This window comes from Lytechinus pictus, chromosome 17 (genome assembly GCF_037042905.1).
Source record: "Lytechinus pictus isolate F3 Inbred chromosome 17, Lp3.0, whole genome shotgun sequence".
In the NCBI taxonomy this organism is placed as follows: domain Eukaryota; kingdom Metazoa; phylum Echinodermata; class Echinoidea; order Temnopleuroida; family Toxopneustidae; genus Lytechinus; species Lytechinus pictus.
Window position 1 is genome coordinate 7,091,694 of NC_087261.1, and position 18,344 is coordinate 7,110,037.

Sequence of the window (18,344 nt, forward strand, 5' to 3'; positions counted from 1 at the left end):
TGCTACTCACTTTTCCTCAAGGAAGCTACAGTGTGGTGAATAACCGCTTCCAGAAGTCTTGAAAAAAAAAAAAAGACACCATCAAATCAGTATAAGCTTACGTCATACAATAGAAATTACAATGTATGCTGATACAGTGTATAGGTAACCTAGCTGCTCTAAACCCCTTTTTCTTCTTCTGTAATATGCTCCATCATCAGAGAGAGCATTGTTGGTGCAGTACAAATAATTTTAATTGTATCTTTAAAACATAATCCACTACAAAGAAAAAACATTAAAGCTATTCTATCCCCTTGATCAATGTCAAAATATGGTCAGACAAAGATCCCTTTAATCACACCCCATCCCTTCCTTCCTAGAGCCCCTATGCCATCATTGACTCGAACCGTGCAAACATAACATATTACCTACTAGTGCTGGGCTACATGTATATCTTGATACTGTATTTTCGAAATCATATGATATTGACAAAAAAAAATAATATTTGATAAACGTTTCATGATTATGTTGATATATTGCGGTAACATGATATGACCAAAATATTGTTATAATTGTATAAATATAATTCTGAAAAGTCAATCACTATTCATTGACCAAATATATGGTGCTCTGTATTGCTTTAAACCAGCTCAGAACTTGTTGGCCCGAATTCACAAAGGTGGTTTTGAAAACCCACGGTTGAATCCATGGTTTATGCAGATTTCCTGTATAAATTACGCTTAATTTAGCGCATATCGGGCACGTGGATGAAAAATGTCGAACGCTGATGCGCGCTTTTGTCACAGTGCGCCAAATTGATGCCTGTTACCATGGTTAAATACGCTATATGTATTTTATTAATGAGTCCACTGTTTGAAGAGTGGACTCATTATTCAAAACAGTAGAGTAGACTCATGAATAAAATAGCATGGATAACCACGGCAACAGGCGTCAATTTGACGCAGTGTAATAAAAGCACGCATCAGCATTGGACATTATTTAATATACGCGGTAAAATAAGCATAATATATACAGGAAATCTGCATAAACCATGGACCCAACCGTGGGTTTTCAAAACCACCTTTGTGAATTCGGGTCTTTAAGTTGGTACCCGAATGCCCGCTATTTATTGACAAGCACCAAAGAAAGCTTTATTTTAATTTCCCCCTTCCCTGCTGTCAAGGAAGTGTAGCTCATAATGAACATATAATGATTTTTTTCAGACTTGGCAATATAATGTATCATGTTATTGGCGATAATTTTCTGGCAATAATTGACCAACAATGAAATCAAACACCAACCAGCATTACCTTTCATCAATGAATGAACAAAACTACTGGGATTCGACTTCTAGTGTACATATCATGCTGTGTATGTTGGGCAAGCATCTGGGCTCAATGAATTATACATGTACAGTAATGTTATCCTCGACCACAGCAACAGGTATTCAATGTTAATTATGTGGGAAGTACAGAAGTGTCAGGAAAACCTGCCTATAACATCAGCAACACGTAAAAAAAACCACTGAAAACAGATAGCGAAGCCTTGTTTCTAAGATTTAGGCAAAATAAAATATTTTAATGAATAAAAATCTACCAACCTTGGCAGTCGGGAAAGATATTGAGATGTTTTGTTTCAGATATGTTGTGTTTACACCGGAAAGTTTGATAGAAACCACATCTGAGTTCAGGTATCCACTCCGTGAAGAATCACTGTAAAATGCAAAGATCAGAAAGATGTTTCTTAAAACTGATTGTGAGTTACCAGCGACTTAACAAATGACCGGTGATCCTTTCTTGAGTTTAAATGATGCTATACATGTAGTTCCTTTAACAAAGGGCCACCAGTTGTGCATAGAGTCATGAAACACCCACCAGGGCCCCGCCTTTCAAAGAGTTACGATTTATCAAATCAATCGTAACTCTATGGAAATCCATCAGTGTCATAATCTTTTCTCCAGGAAATTTGCCCAATGTCCTCTGTAAACAAAGAGAAGCACAGTGAATTTTCAAGAAAACAATGAATGCAATATACATCATAGTTAGAAAATATTTTGAACAAACATGCATCATGTAGATGTTGACGTTGCTGGCCATCCATAGTTGCGATTGATCGGATCAATCGCAGCTCTTCGTAAGACGGGGCCCTGATAGCACAAATGACTTCTAGATAATGGAAGTACCCTACTTTGTGCACATTCCACTCTAATTTCTACCTCATGAATGCATATCAATTAGTGTGGATCCTATTTAGAAATACATGACTGTCATAGTCATCTGCAAATTTACTTTTAAATCAAGCAAATGGGAAGTTACAGCTTCATAAGGTACATGTACATGTAAAAGGAGCTTGTATTTGGCACTGGGTCACTTTTGTCAAGGATTTTTTTTTTTAATCATACTAATGTTGCATTTCAGAGCGGTTGATTGTAACTTTATTCAATGAACTCTACTTTAGTTGTTGAAACATAGTTTCGGAAAGCTAAACATCAAGTTACACACTTCTTTAAACAACTAAAATTGTGCCGTTTGATTGGCTGAAAGTGAATTTGGCCAGACCTTAATTGTCAACATGCCATACCTGACGTTATGATGAATACGTTCAGTGCCATTTCTTTTGAGCTTGATAACGGCAAACGCACCAGCTATTAGCGACCCGTTGTGGCCTACAGAGACAAACACGTACATTGTATAACAAAACAACGCATGGTCATTTACATTGAATAAAGTACCGGTCAATTTCATATTTTGCAACATGATTTGTGCTTAGGTAAACATCACTCAATGTTCCAAGTTGCGTCTGGTAAATAACACATTGATGAGATCAATTCCCAGGTGAGATCATCATCAAGAGTCACACTCTTTTCAATGAGAATGCATATTATGTATCATGTGCTCCTCATTGGTACGTTAAAACTGTTCCACACTGAGAATAAAATCGTTCCATGTCATTTTCATCAAATTTTCCACATCTTACATATGGTACCTACATGTAACTACCTATTCCGGGTGGGCAAAACATACAGCAAATCATATTTATTGTACTTTTTTCAAGCGGACTGTGAGGTTATCAAAATGAAGGTCAAATAATGCAATCAAGAGGCGTGCTTTAGCACAAAAGCTCACAGGATAACAACATTGAGTAAACTTTCCTTTATTACTCCGTCAAAACCCATGCAAATTTCATAAAATTTTCTTATCTAGTAATAATAAAGTGTACTACTAGTAATAATACATGTATTTTGTTGTTACAAATCAAAATCATCCGAAATGTCATTTTGCACCATTGATTGTGGATATGGCAGCTACTGAGCAGTGCCAAACCAACATTGCTCAATAAAAATCCCTTAAATCATTGAACGCCAAACGAGGTACCAGTAACTCCCTTCTTTCAGCATCTTTTATTCTGACCTGGCAGGGGCTTGAACTCCCTACCTCCCAGTTGCGATGCAGATGCTCTGCCAACTGAGCCAACACACCGGTTATTTCGAAAATTGAGAAAGTATTTGCATGTGAAAGAAGATAACAAATGGTAAATAATTTGTGAGTTTACCTTCAAGCAAGGATGCTATTGGTATGCTAATTTCTAGTAGAGATGACCTGCTTTCATTGTCCAATCCAAAGGTGATCGACTGTACATCAAGTTTGGTATCCAGGGGAAGAGCTATCAATTCTGTAACATAAGCAGTGTGACTACCAGTTCAGATCAAAAGATGTGTCCAGATTGTGAGCGTAAAAAATGGTAGGGCCTACATGTACATTATATAATATACATGTACAAATAGCGAATAGGCATGAGTGCGATGGTGCAGGATTTTGCATAAGGTGAAAGAAAGACGCTCTATTCAACGAGGCGTTACAACATGGCTAATGCGTTGTTGAATAGAGTGTCCCATTCTTTCACCGAATGCAAAATGTCGCACCATTGCACGGATAAGAATATCCGCCATTTGTGTTGAAAGACACCTCAGAAAATACAAACAATAATCTTTTTCTTTTCCTACATTAATCTATGAAAATAAGAAAAATATTAGGAAGCTAAAGGAAAATCCTTCAAACGCACATCATATCTGCAGCAGCAATGCACATTTGGCCAGTAAGCCCTTCGCGTACATGTATATTGCAACTGCATTTAAGAGCATGCAATATGTTGAATCATAATTTTCATAGTGACGTCACCTTTTTCTGACCCGTGCAACGGTACATTGTGGACGGTACGTGTGCAACGGTACAAATGTTTGACATTCAGCCTCCCATTTGTTCGTGTACAACAAGCTAAGTAGGCGTCGTACAAGTTGTCAGTCGATTGACTTATGACAATATAACTACCGGTACTTGCAGAATGTGTAATATCGAGATTTAAAAAAAAGTATTTGAAATTAACATACTGTGCAAAATCTGTTAACCTTCAAGCGATCAGAAAAAAATGGTCTTACATGTACATGTACATATCCCTTTTTTATGTTTGGTGATATTTCATGACACCTATCAGGAGGAAGAGAACTATCATCATCATTATTTTTAATATCATTTAACATATATGAAGACAATGTAAAGAATACATAACAATCATGAAGCAAAGAACATAGAACAGAATCAGACCAAAATGCTCACCGATGTCATCTTGTACTATATGTAGGAGATCAGTGATGTTGGTCTCGAGCATATCATCGAGAAAGGAGTCCAGTCTCCTTGCAACAGATACATAAGAATCACTATCATCAGATGATGTGTCGTTAGACAGACTGTCGTCATCAAAGAGCGATTTTCTCAAGGATTCAAATGACTCCTTTAAAGAAAAAAAATGATTAAAAAACACATCATTCTATATTCTGGACTGCCTTGAACCTGTATCTTTCAATGGCTATGTCCACCTTAGACAAAAACTCAATTGAATAAATAGAGAAGCATGATGCAAATATACTGTGAAAATTTCATAAAAATTTGAGTGATGATGGCCCCGTCTTACAAACAGTTGCGATTGATCCAATCAACCATAACTATGCAAAGCCAGCAACATAAATTATGCATGTTCGTTCAAAATATTTTCTATGACTTATATTCACGCTTATACATCATTGTTTTCTTGAAAATTCAGTGCGCTTCTCTTTGTTTACAAAACAAAGGACATTGTTCAATTCTACCAAGATGATTGTAAGTCAGATGTTGTATCTTTGCCTTTTTCTTATTCAAAGTATTGTTAATTACAATCCGTGTCTTTCTTTTTGCTATTCTGTGCATAACAAAACCAGATTTTATAATACAATTTATACTGCCATATCAAAAGCACCAATACATGTAGCTTAGTATAGGTTATTTTTCTTTCAAATTTATTCAAATTCAAATTCAAATTTATTTATTTCACTTCCATCACACAAAAACAAATTGTATACCATATATAAACATAAATATTTGTATCCGTTGCAAAAAAAAAAGAAAAATTAATAATACATATGTTGTGAAGAAAACAAAAAAAACACTAAGACAATTTGGGCAACACATTGTAGGTTTTAAATATGTATACTATTTTTCAATAGAGATTAAATTAAGATGGAAATGGAGGGACCCACTAAAAAGCAATGTTTGTACAATGTGGGCCCCTCAAAAAATAGATAACACAACAAATAACAAAATAACAAAGTACAAATACAGATATATGTAATCAAATGAGAAAAAATACAAACGAATGAGAGATCTTTGATATCAGTTGGTACATTATACATTTTAAAATACAAGATGCATGTTTTATTTCTTTTAATACAATTTATTTAATCAGTTGGATTCTTTATACATTTTCAATACAAGATACATGTACAAGTTTCTTCCTACACATCTTCTTTTAATAAATCATACATGTAAACCAAGGTTTTTCTTCAACTGATGGTCTGACGGTGTCTTCTCTTTGAAAGGAAATATTGATCATCTATACACTATTCATAAAAAAGATCTCAAAGAGGATATGTATCTAATTAATAGGCGTAAAATAGACATAAAAAGGGACAGATTCAGCGCCAGATGATGTGGGTTGTGTGGTCCAGTGGTTAAAGCATTGGACTCATAATCGCAAGGTTGTGAGTTCGAATCCTCACTTTGCCATTATCTCCACTTTGATAAAAAGGCCCGAGAGTAATATCTGTCATCTATATGGTCAGCCACTATGACTGATTATTAGACGTAAAATGTTTCCCAGGTAATTGGTTATATACCAGCTTGGCATTTACCAGCAAAACGCTGTCCTGCAGAGTACTTTTAATACGGGAGTTACCATAAACAGAAACAGAAACGGATGATTTTTTCAATTCTGACCTTAATAAAGCACATTTTGCAGACTGTTTGTAATCATGAAAAGGATGTGTATCTCACTAAATAAAATAGCGCGAGCTTAAAGCACAAGCAGAAATAATTTTTGTTTATTACATATATACTGTATCAACAAAAGAGTATGAAAATTGTCATTGTTTAGTGCATACACTGTACCTACCTTTAGGTCTGGTGGCAGAAAACCGATAATTTGAAGAGGTGATTCTGAGGGAAATTGATAAAATTGAATACACATGTCAAAATCCTCAATCTATCCCCTCTATTTCTCTCTCCCTTTTCTCTCAATATCTCTCTTATTATTTCCCTTAAAGCATCTTCATTGAAAGATCTTTGAAATGTAATCTGGCTTTAATCTGTCTGGGATTTCTAAATACTGATCACAACTGAAAGAGCTCCAAAGACCGACCATGACCCTCGATAGAACTTTGGAAAAATGGCAGAGACTGTGATTCTTGCTGAACATAATACACTAGTCCTAGAGCAAAGTTCTTTTGGAATATTAAAACTATTGACCTTTGAGTGATTTCAATTACCGATTTATAGAGTAGAGATATATGGAATATTTATGGTCTTTCAGCCTCATTTAATTACTTTTCAGCAATGTTATAGTGATCTTCGCAGAAGAGTGAAGACTGAGAGACTTTACAAAGATCTAGCAAATACATTTGAAAACTCATTAATGTCCATTTAAAGACCACTGAGAAACTGTTTTAAGCAGTTACAAAACTTTTTAAATAAGAGACCACAACGTCCATGATCAATGATAGGTAAAAAAGAGATTTTGTAAATCATTGATACAGGGTGTATGCTTTTCACACTGCTTTTCCTTAACCCCATACTATCCTTAACCCCGGACTATCCTTAACCCAATACTATCCTTTTTTTTTATTCACACAGTCTTTCTTAACCCCATAGCCGAGGTTAACGCCTTAACCCTGGACCATCACACAGCTCATGAATATTAATGATTTTACCATACAGAGTGCGATTAACGTGCAATTTCAACTTCTGTGATTGGCTAATGCTTAGCCTCACTTTTCCTCAGCCCAGTTTTGTTTGACACTGCATCTCTTAGCACCGCAATAAGCCAGCTAACCCTGCTTATTTGCAGGGCCAGATAATACCGTACTATTTACCGTGCTAGCCCACTTTGCTAAAATGAAGTGGGGTTAAGGAAAAAAAGTGCAGTGTGAAAAGCATATTAGGTTCCATGAAAATAAATTGAAAGAACATGCAAGTTTTATAGTCTTTCAGTGGTCTTGTTTTGTGGTAGGAAGGCATATAATGAACACAATATTCAAAGCCTCTTATTTGTACATTATACTTATTCTAATCTTGAGAGATTCTGAGTAATATATTCCATTCCCATGTAAAGCATTTGAAACCAATAAACCTAGAATTATTCTCTGTAAATAACCAAAATAGTAATTTGGTCTTAAAAAAGTAAACTGAGAATAAAAAGCTTATCTAAAAGAGATTCTTCTTTCTTTTTTGTGGTCCCATACATAAGTACAAAAAATATTTTATCCAAGATCCAATGTCATCAAACTTTAAATTCTTTTCATAAGTACAGTATCCAATAACACAGAAAAATCCAAATAATTTTCAAATATTTTCAGAGACTGAAAATCTCAGAATGTCCCATACGTCAGGCAGAGTGAAGACGTAAAAATAGCAGAGATACAGTAATAATCACGGCAGAGGCAAAAGCTAATTTCCCTCTGTATGGGTGAAACATACCTCGAGGTACAATGCATGTCTTGTTGTTGGTATCTAGAATCATTCCAGATGGACAGGTGCATTGATAAGTACGGTTAACAAGCATTGTGCATCCCCCTATGTTGGGATCACATGGGTACAACAGGCCTTTCTGTAGACACGGGTTGAATGATTCTAGCATTGGGAAATAAACAGTAGAAAATTATACAATACATGTACATTTAGTTCATCTCCTTGTAGGTCTATATTACATATCTATTGCATACAATCTACGCTATTTCATAATGTACATGTACGTATCCCAAGCTGGTGAAGCTCACGGCTTGCACATCGGCGAAAGACCAATAATTCGCAATAGGAGTTGAGAGATTCCATTCTATCAGACCCATTTTTTAATGGAAACAAACCTGTCTGCTGAATTTCTCATCATAGGTACTGCAGAAAGGTTTCTCCAACTGACATACTAAAATCCGAGGGTGGGGGTGGGGGGGGGGGGTCACTCCCATTGAACAGTGGAAAGCATTTGCGAGAACTATCCTAGAAAAAGCACCCACAACAAGGATTGAAGGGCAGGCCGCTAGGATATACTCTATAATTTACACATTCTAAACAGGGACTTGATTAGTAGTGCAGAGGCGTGATTTCATGGGTTTTCGATAACACATTTTAGTATAATTGTTCTTCTGAACCCAGCTTGGTGTTGAAGCTCAGTTCAGCTGCCTTTATATGCTCTCAACACGAACACCGTACTTGAAATTGCCCATTGTGTGATTTTATACTTTCGAGCAGTGCTATTACAAGAATCTGAGAATCTACTCATGTCCACACTCTTAGTTTAAGAACAGGTCATTGTATTTAAAATTTCAAACTTTAAAGAATTTTGACAGATTGCCAATTACTTGAGGATGATTTTGGTTAATTTTCAATTTTCTCACACAGTTCAGTATTCTTGTTCTATTTATTTTTTGGATTTTCCTGAATGGATTTTGTAACACATGGTGGCATCCCCCAAGGAACATGTTTGGGTCCCCATCCTTCCTTGCACTAATGAATGATGCCAACCTCGAGTCTTCGGTTCCGAGGTGGAAGTGATTTGACGACCTTACAATGGCAGAGAGTTGACCATCAACATCCCCTGGCAGCATCTTAAACGCAGCTAGTGGAGGAACTAGTGACTTAATTGGTGTAAAAATTCTAATATGAAGCTGAACCCTTGTAAATGTCAAACACTCCAAGGGTCTTTCAGTAGAAATCCCCAATTGCCTCGACCAGTTAGCATCTCTGGTCAAATAATTGAAAACTATAATCATGTTCCTGTTGGGACTTGGGAGTCTCAATCCAAAATGACATGAAGTGGAGTCTTCCTGTCACTGACATTGTTTCTAGAGCAAATAAAAAACTTTACATGATTCAAAGCCTGAAAACTTCTGCCTCTCTTAAAATGACCTGCTAAAAATTTCTACTTCTTATATATGACCCAGACTATAGAGTACTGTGCGCCTGTGTGGTACTCGTCCCTGACAGCAAATGAATCAAAACAAATTTAATCCATTCAGAAAAGGGCAATGACTATCCTTTTTGGTCAGGATTATAATTCCTATGATAGTGCACTCTCATCCTCTGGTCTTACAACTTTGTATGACAGACGCGTCAATCCTGTTTGAAATTTGCATTGTCCATTGAAAAGTTCTTTCTACATTTGGCTACTCCCTAAACAGTCTGAAAGAGCCCTCAGAAACAGTGAAAAGTACAGGCCCCGAAAGTGCCACACAGAACGCCACAGGAAAAGTACCATGCCCTATCTTATCAGACTTTTAAATGATAGATGAGCATCAAACATGATATTCTTGTGACTTTTAACTTTGCTTTGTATCTACTCCCACAATGAATTGTGGTAATATTGCTTTGATTACCCTTTTTATACTCGCATGAAAAAAATACCTATATGCATGTTGGCGTACAGGTACAGTGTAACAGTATAATCGTCGAAATTGGAATAATTATATTCAATGGCAAAAGCCCAGATTTATTCATGTTATTCAACTAAACACTACTTATTCTTTGAAACAATACCACCAATTACTTAGACATCAATTAATAACCAGCTTATCAATGCTTTGGTACCCCATTACCCCCCCCCCCCATGTTTTATTCATTATTCTTATCCCGATTCAAACTCAATTTTATGGAATTCCTTTTAAATTGTCTATTTGATTGTTTATATAGAATTATCATTGTGAATTGTAATAAGCATTGTTAATTGAAATTTGTTTTGTAAATTTGAATTGTTATTGTAAATTAAACATGTATTTTCATTGTAGTAATTATGTGCGATTCATTTTTTTTCTTCTCCTTCACTGTTTCAATGGCAATTTAGCCTTTGAGTTGCAATAATTGAATGAACACATCTTGAATCTTGAAAAGCAGTTGAAGTGTTTTAGGCATTAATTTTCAACTGATTAAATTGCCAAAAATAATGTGTAATCCTCCCGAAAAAACATCAGAATTTTACAATACTGCAACAGCACCTCATCTGATTACATAATCATCTAAAAGTCTTGATGTGTATAGGCCTACAGTGTTGCAAACATCTGAAAAATATATATACAGTGTATGTTTATTACACATATTTAAAAAGGGTAGCCCAATCAGCAGAAACACTGGTTTTTCATTGGGGCCCTTTGTAAAAATACAAAGTAAAATATGTACATAACCACAAAGATGTATATCAGCCCAGTACAAGCAGACAAAGATGATAAAACAAGACTCAAACTATATAGTGTACAGCAATATGTTACAAAGTGCAAAATAAACCTATATCTGCCACTGAACGATGCTGATGGTAACCCTCATTCAATAATATAATAGTTAATAATAAAAACAATACTACTACTAATAATAACATAAAATGAAAATCATAATAATACCAATGATAATAACTACAGGTATAATAATGATGATTGATAATAACAATAATATTACATATCAAAATGCTAGGCCAACCAAAAATTTGTATGGATAATTGGTAATCAATAACTTTATAGCTAAAGCTATTATTGGGGTTTTCAAGTACCCAATGTAATACTGACCTTCATTGCATGTCACAAATGGAAGCCATCGTGTTGTGGCGGAGCAATATGCATGAGACAGAAAATAGCAAGAGTTGATATCTTTTGTGCTGCAAACTGGGTTGTTGAACGTACTATTGGGAGTATCAGTCAGGGCCTCTACACTGTTACATGTATACATGTAGGACTGTACTTCAGAATATCCCAAACTACTGCAAGTAACCTCAGCTAACGGAATGGGACTATACTGAGATGTATGATGTATATAGCTGTGATGTATGGGGCAGAAAGTCAGTAGTGTCCAATTCCCAAGGTATTTGATTTCTATGTTACCACTGAATGGTGCCGATCCACTGGCTAGTCGAATATTCAACGCCTGACCTACACAATTTTCAAAAGGACAAAGAAATAAAAATATGCCTTTAATAATCCTAATGTCTAATATCAGTCATTCCAGGTAACAAGGCACCCTAGGCTTTGAATTCCAAGTTAAACCAATCAACAAAGAATATTTATTTTTGGCTAGGTATTAATGTCCAAGAGTTGTAAATCTGATTTTTTACTGCCTTTCACCAACAAATGACCGAGATTCAAAATCCTAAAGAGATGTCAAATTTACATGAAAAATAATGTCTTTTTGTAACTTTCTTAAAGACACTAATGACAACGTGTTCTGTTGTCTGTAAATACACCATATTTTGTATTCTGTCCAATCTTATAGCCATTTTAACTTATCACTCTGTCTTTTGCACTTTTCTAAACCGAGCTTGACAATATTTCAAGTTAAAAACACCCTCGAAAATGTGTCAACCAAGTCACAAAAATACACCCATAGTTTAGTTTCGGGCAAATCCAAAAAAAGGTCACCCTTGAAGACAAAATATCATCTTTATTTAAAGAAGTTATCTTTGGTGGGGTAAGAAAGGCCAAATGTTGAACTTAAAATTTCATTAAGAAAAATTTGAAAACTTGCAAATTTATGCTAATTTGGGGCACCTAACGCTAGAATATAATTATTTTCCTGGGGATTTTATTGTTTTTTTATTCTTATGTATTTCTTTATTTTTTCTTACCCCTGTTTTCGATGAACTTTGTCTGGGAGCCTTTTGCGATCATAAATAGCATATTCAAATCCATGTAAACCAACAAAAGTAAAAAATAATCATGCATTTACGATGTTTCGGTTAAAAACACAATTTGCATTGACCTTGTACACAGAATCACCTTTTCGAGCAATTTGGGGTCCGACATGCACTTAAAGGTCAAGTCCACCCCAGGAAAATGCTGCCTTGAATAAATAGAGAAAATTCAAACTAGCATAGTGCTGAAAATTTCATCAAAATCGGATGTAAACTAGAAAAGTTACGACTTTTTAAAGTTTCGCTTATTTTTCACAAAACAATGATATGCACAACTACATGTAGGTGAGTCAGTCGATGATGTCCATCACTCACATTTTCTTTTGTTTTTTATTGTTTAAATTATACAATATTTCATTTTTTATAGATTTGACAATAAGGACCAACTTAACTGAACCAAATAGTATTAAACAATGCTAATTCTACATGTTCAGGGAGGAATTAATCGTTGTATCACTTGACAAAAAGGAGAAAATTAGAATATTTCATATTTCATATAATAAAATACAAAAGAAATAGTGAGTGGATGATGTCATCAGTCTCCTCATTTGCATACCAGCCAGGATGTACATGTACATGTACATATAACTGTTTTGTGAAATTAAGCAAAACTTTAAAATGTCATAACTTTATTTTACATCCGATTTTGATGAAATTTTCAGTGTTATGCTTGTTGGATTTTTCTATTTTTATTCAAATCAACTGTTTGTTGGGGTGGACTTGTCCTTTAACCCTAACTAGGCCGGGCTTTTTTGGCTGTTCTCTTGAATCACCCCCCCCCCCCTGAGATCTCGACCGCCGATTGCGCGAGCGCCGCAAAAATTTGCACGCTGGTAGTGTGCGATGTAATCTACAAAGCTGTATAGTAAACTATTCCAAAATAATGAGATTTTATTTTATATGAATTAATTATGCTAATTTATGCATAAATCATACTTTTTGCTGTAATTCACTAAATAAAGCTCCTAGAATGCTAATTTTTGGTAAAAATATTCTTTGTAGCATTCTTTACAATGGCAATTGAAAAAAACTTCGGTTTGGAAATCAATTTCTTATGTCTTTTATTGTTTTATGAATTTCTTTATATATGTATTTCTCTGTTTTTCAACCTTTTGTTTTTCTTCGTTTTTTTCACCATATTTATTGCACAACCTTTTTGAAGCATAATTATGCTAAAATCAATTGCTTTCAGCTGTTTAAAGTAAAAATAATAATATCTTTATGAATAAGATGAGAAAACTCAATTTGCATTGACTTTGTACACAAAATCACGTTTTGGAACAATTTTTGGTCTGACATGCACTTACAAAATGTTGCGTAATTTCGGAACTGCGTACCCGGGCATCGTAAATTTTGAGGGGGGGTTGATTCAACCCCCCCGGCCATTTTAGGGTTAAAGAATGTTACATGTACATGAATTCAAAACCGCATACTGGGCGCCGCAAGTTTGGTCTAAAATATTGCGTAAGACTTAAAAGTAAAAATTTACTGAGCAGCGCGGTCGAAAAATTTCGCACGGCAGCATGGTAACAAAATTCATCAAGTAAGGGTAAAACAGTGTTTCTTGAGATGAACAATACGAAATAACTATTTATTAATTATTTTCTTCATATAAATTATCATTATCACAATCATTCATCAGAAATGTCGCAGTCGTTGATTTGAATAAAGGGTTCCCAGCTTTTCAAGAAAACAAAATTTCCTGATTTTTTCCATGATGAAGTTTGAAAATTCCCTGATAATTATTTAAACCCATTCACGGTTTCGCATGTTTTCTATAAAGTTGTTGCAGTGAATAACATATATTTTTAGTATAAAAATAATATTGTAAAACTAATTAGTACCACCATAACAAGTTATTCAATGGATGTTGTTCTGATATGCAACAAAGTATAACAGAGTCTGACTGACTACCGTGCTTTTGACTTTTGGGCCGGTTAAACTTCCCTGATTTTTCCCTCATTAGAGGCATTTTTCCCTGATTAAGTTTTATCAAATTCCCTGATTTTTCCCCTACTGGAAAAAAGTTAAATAATTTTCCCTGATTTCCCTGATGGGCTGGGAACCCTACAGATAGGCCTAATTATTATTATTTTCAAGCAGGAATTTTCTCTGGCCTTTCTCCTAAATAACATGACTGTATAAATGAGAACATGTATTAGACAGAATATATATATGTTGGGTTCACAAAAATGACATGCATCATCTCTAAAGACACAGAATATAATGAGTAAAAGAAACCTACATGAACTAATTAACCTAAATTTTGAATCAGCATTCCTGATATAAGGATTGCTGTAGATTAATAATTTAGACCTACATGTACATGTATCAAATTGCTGTAACTTTCCCAGTTCTTCGCTGATTTGACAGAACATAATTTCCAACTGCTTAATCTCCAAGGCCCGAATGCACAAAGGTTGTTTTTAAAACCATCAGTTGAACCTGTAGTTTATGTGGATTTCCTGTATAAACTACCCTTATATTTACTGCTACTGCTATTACTGCTATTAAAAAATGTCAGATGCTGATGCATGCTTTTGTCAGTGTGCGAAATTGATGCCTGTTGCCATGGTTAAATATGCTACTTTATTCATGAGTCCACCGTTTGAAGACTGGACTTATAAATTCAAAACAGTGGACTCATAAATAAAATAGCGTACTTAACCACGGCAACAGGCATCAATTTCGCGCACTGTGACAAAAGCGTGCATCAGCATTGGACATTTTTCAATATGCGCAGTAAATATTAAAGCGAAATTTATACAGGAAATCTGATGTACATGTACATAAAACCTGGGTTCAACCGATAGTTTTAAAAACCACCTTTGTGAATTCGGGCCCAAGGGTTTCATGTTCTGTTAAGCCTGTAGTGAACATAAACAACCGTTGGTGCCCACTTACCTATACAGGTGCGTCCATCGGTGTCGAGAGCATAACCATCCTTGCACCAGCATATGACATCTTTTGTACCAGTAGACGAGCAACCACCATTTCTCGCATCACAAGGATACAGTGCATCCTTCAGGTTGCAATGGTTAAACGGTTCTACAACATGAACAATAACATTATAAGGTCAAGGTGAAACCATACTGTGGACAGCTTGGCCGTGACGTCCTGCAAGCGTCTTTTAATCACAAATCCTTACACTCGCCATACAGGGCCTACATGTTCATATATAGACACTAATTAATATAAATTCTGTTTTACCGGTATAAGTGTGATCCATGTATGTGTATATCTACATGTTCACATCAGCTATCATTTTCCCTTAGTTTCATTTACAAATGTTGGGATTTTGTGATTAAAGAAACTGCAGGACTCCTGCGTGAAAGGCGCAACTGACCTGGTGCCAAATTCCCTTGAAATCTAGGGTAGGAAAATGAGTAGATGTTGATCAGACCTGCTCAGCCCCATAACTCCTCTCTGTTCCCTTGTCCCCTTGAATTAATTTTGAGATTTTTATTGAACTTGAAAAAGCACACCCTATGCTTTAACAAGTGGAATGCCTCTGGCAGTCTCGCCTGCATTACGCGATTTGAAATAAAAGCAGTGCTGACTTTGAAAACAGCTACTGAATAATTATTCACATACATGTAAGAAAACACTAATATTACAATAAAATATGTCCATTAATCCAAAATGACCTTTGACCATGATCATGTGACCTAAGACGTGTGCAAACCCATCATTCATACCTGATTTCCCTTATGTCTATGTCTCATGATCTACATGTAGATCCATAAACTTTCTATTATGATGCCAGTTTAACAAATACTCCCAATACGGCCAGAGTTCACTGACCTTGTACATGTAGATCCATAAACTTTTAAAGTTATGATAACAATTCCATAAATACCCCCAACATGGTCAGAGTTCGTTGACCCTAAATGACCTTTGACCTTGGCCATGTGATCTGAAACACGCACATGATATTTAGGGATACATGGTTGCTCTAATGTTTAAGTTTCATAAGTTATGATGACAATTCCACGAATACCCCCAACATGGCCAAAGTTTGTTGACCCTAAGTGACCTTTGACCTTGGTCATGTGTCCTGAAACTCAGGAAGGATCTTTAGTGATACACCATTACCCTAATATGTCTAAGTTTCATGAACTAGGTCCATACACTTTCGAAGATATGACATTTAAAAAACTTAACCTTGGTTAAGATTTCCTTATTGATTCCCCCAACATGGTCTAAGTTCATTGACCCTAAATGACCTTTGACCTTGATCATGTGACCTGTAACTCAGGCAGGATGTTCAGTAATACTTGATTAACCTTATGGCCAGGTTTCATGAACTAGGTCCATATACTTTCTAAGATATGATGACATTTAAAAAACGTAACCTTGGTTAAGATTTCGATATGGATTCCCCCAACATGGTCGAAGTTCATTGACCCTAAATGACCTTTGACCTTGATCATGTGACCTGAAAGTCAGGCAGGATGTTCAGTAATACTTGATTTACCTTATGGCCAAGTTTCATGAACTAGGTTATGCTGTCATTTCAAAAACTTAACCTTCTGTAAAGATTTGGTGTTGACGCCCCCGCCATCGGAAAAGCGCCGCCTACAGTCTCACTCTGCTTCGCAGGCAAGACAAAAATGCATAATTATTATTAGCAACCAGATTGATTGTATTAGTCTTCAGAGGAGAAAGGGCTGAGCATGGTAAGTGAGGTCATGATGACACCCCTAATAGTTTTTTGGCAGTTACCTCATGGGCAGGTTTGTAGGATTGACCTTTCTTTCATTAGGATAGGCAAAGTTCAAAGCAAGATACATGTATTAAAACGAATGTCTGACATAGCAGGATGCAGAAATTGCATAGACAAGGTGATTAGCTGCCCTTTTACATGGTAAAAAAAATTGTTATTTGAATGATGATTCCAGTGAAAAATAAGGCTAATGACGAATATTTAGCACGTGTGAAACCAAACTAGAACATGATTAGAATCACGAACGCTAATCACAGTCACGATTACAATAGCAATCATCATGCAAATGATGATTTCAAGATTCATGTGTGAAAAGGCCCATTAATAGCACATCAATGAAGACTTCATGGAGGTACATGTATTTGATGCATTTCTACTTTGAATGCATTAGCATGTTGCTGTCAAATTGTACTTGGCCAACTGTTAAAGACCAGTCACTCATTGTTGCTTCCAGTGGATTAAATGAAAATCACAATTCAAATAATATTATGAATAATCAAGACATTCATGTTGGTGCTCATCTCGTTCAATATTAAATTATCATGCCTATTGAGTACAAATGACCTTGTACATGTAGAACTACGAACTGGCTTTATTCTATATTGTTGTCTTTATGCCTGCCTACCTGGGTCACATGATAAATGAAGATTGACTACATAACGCTTGTCGTCCTTTTCACTGTTTTTGAAGAGGCATGATCTTAGATCCAAAGCGTTAGTCTCACACTGCACTTGATATGCTGGAAGATTACGCCCTCCACCGTCGTCTATGAACGTGTATTCCACAGACGTATTGTATGGCGAGAAGTCTAGCTGGAGACACAGAACACCAACAAAATTTGACAAGATGTACATGTAGCGAAGCCTAAGTGTTGTCCACTCATTGAACATCCTGACTTCCACTATTCCGGTAGATGTTCCAATTCCATCACCTTCTATCAAGCGAACCGGTAATGCATCAGCTAAAGATTGCATATATGTGGTATGAAGAAAGACAATAATTATATATCAGAGGTCATATCTTTTACAAAAAAAAGCATAACCCTCAGACATTATACCGAAATTCATTTTATACCCTATCTTATATTGGAAAACTGTTTTAAAATGGTGTTGGGGGGGGGGTGGTTACTTTGGTATCTACACGTAGGCCCCGTCTTACAAAGAGCTGCAACTGATCCGATCAATCGCAACTACAATGTATAGAAAGCCAGCAACCTCAACATCTAAAATTACTCGTTCAAAATATTTTCTAGACATGATATACCGTGTGAGTAAAACAAAATTGACACCTCACAAATCCCCAATTTAAGGAAAAAATATGTCATGAATGCATGATTAGTGTATTTCATATGGCCTTCCAAATAATTTGATACTATATTTATGTGGTATATGTT

The 18,344-nt window shown here is 35.6% G+C and overlaps 1 protein-coding gene across 1 annotated transcript in view; it reads right to left on the reverse strand.

Annotated features, from left to right (window-relative positions):
- LOC129280415 (uncharacterized) overlaps positions 1-18,344 on the reverse strand; it is a 49,598-nt gene that overhangs the window by 18,210 nt on the left and 13,044 nt on the right. Inside the window, exons 4-13 of the mRNA XM_064112055.1 lie at positions 17,577-17,912; positions 15,130-15,273; positions 11,108-11,467; positions 8,040-8,192; positions 6,460-6,503; positions 4,593-4,767; positions 3,532-3,651; positions 2,560-2,644; positions 1,580-1,691; positions 11-57 (exon numbers count right to left, since the gene is read on the reverse strand). Coding sequence (XP_063968125.1) covers positions 11-57; positions 1,580-1,691; positions 2,560-2,644; positions 3,532-3,651; positions 4,593-4,767; positions 6,460-6,503; positions 8,040-8,192; positions 11,108-11,467; positions 15,130-15,273; positions 17,577-17,912 — 1,576 coding nt within the window. The remainder of the gene's footprint in view (positions 1-10; positions 58-1,579; positions 1,692-2,559; positions 2,645-3,531; positions 3,652-4,592; positions 4,768-6,459; positions 6,504-8,039; positions 8,193-11,107; positions 11,468-15,129; positions 15,274-17,576; positions 17,913-18,344) is intronic.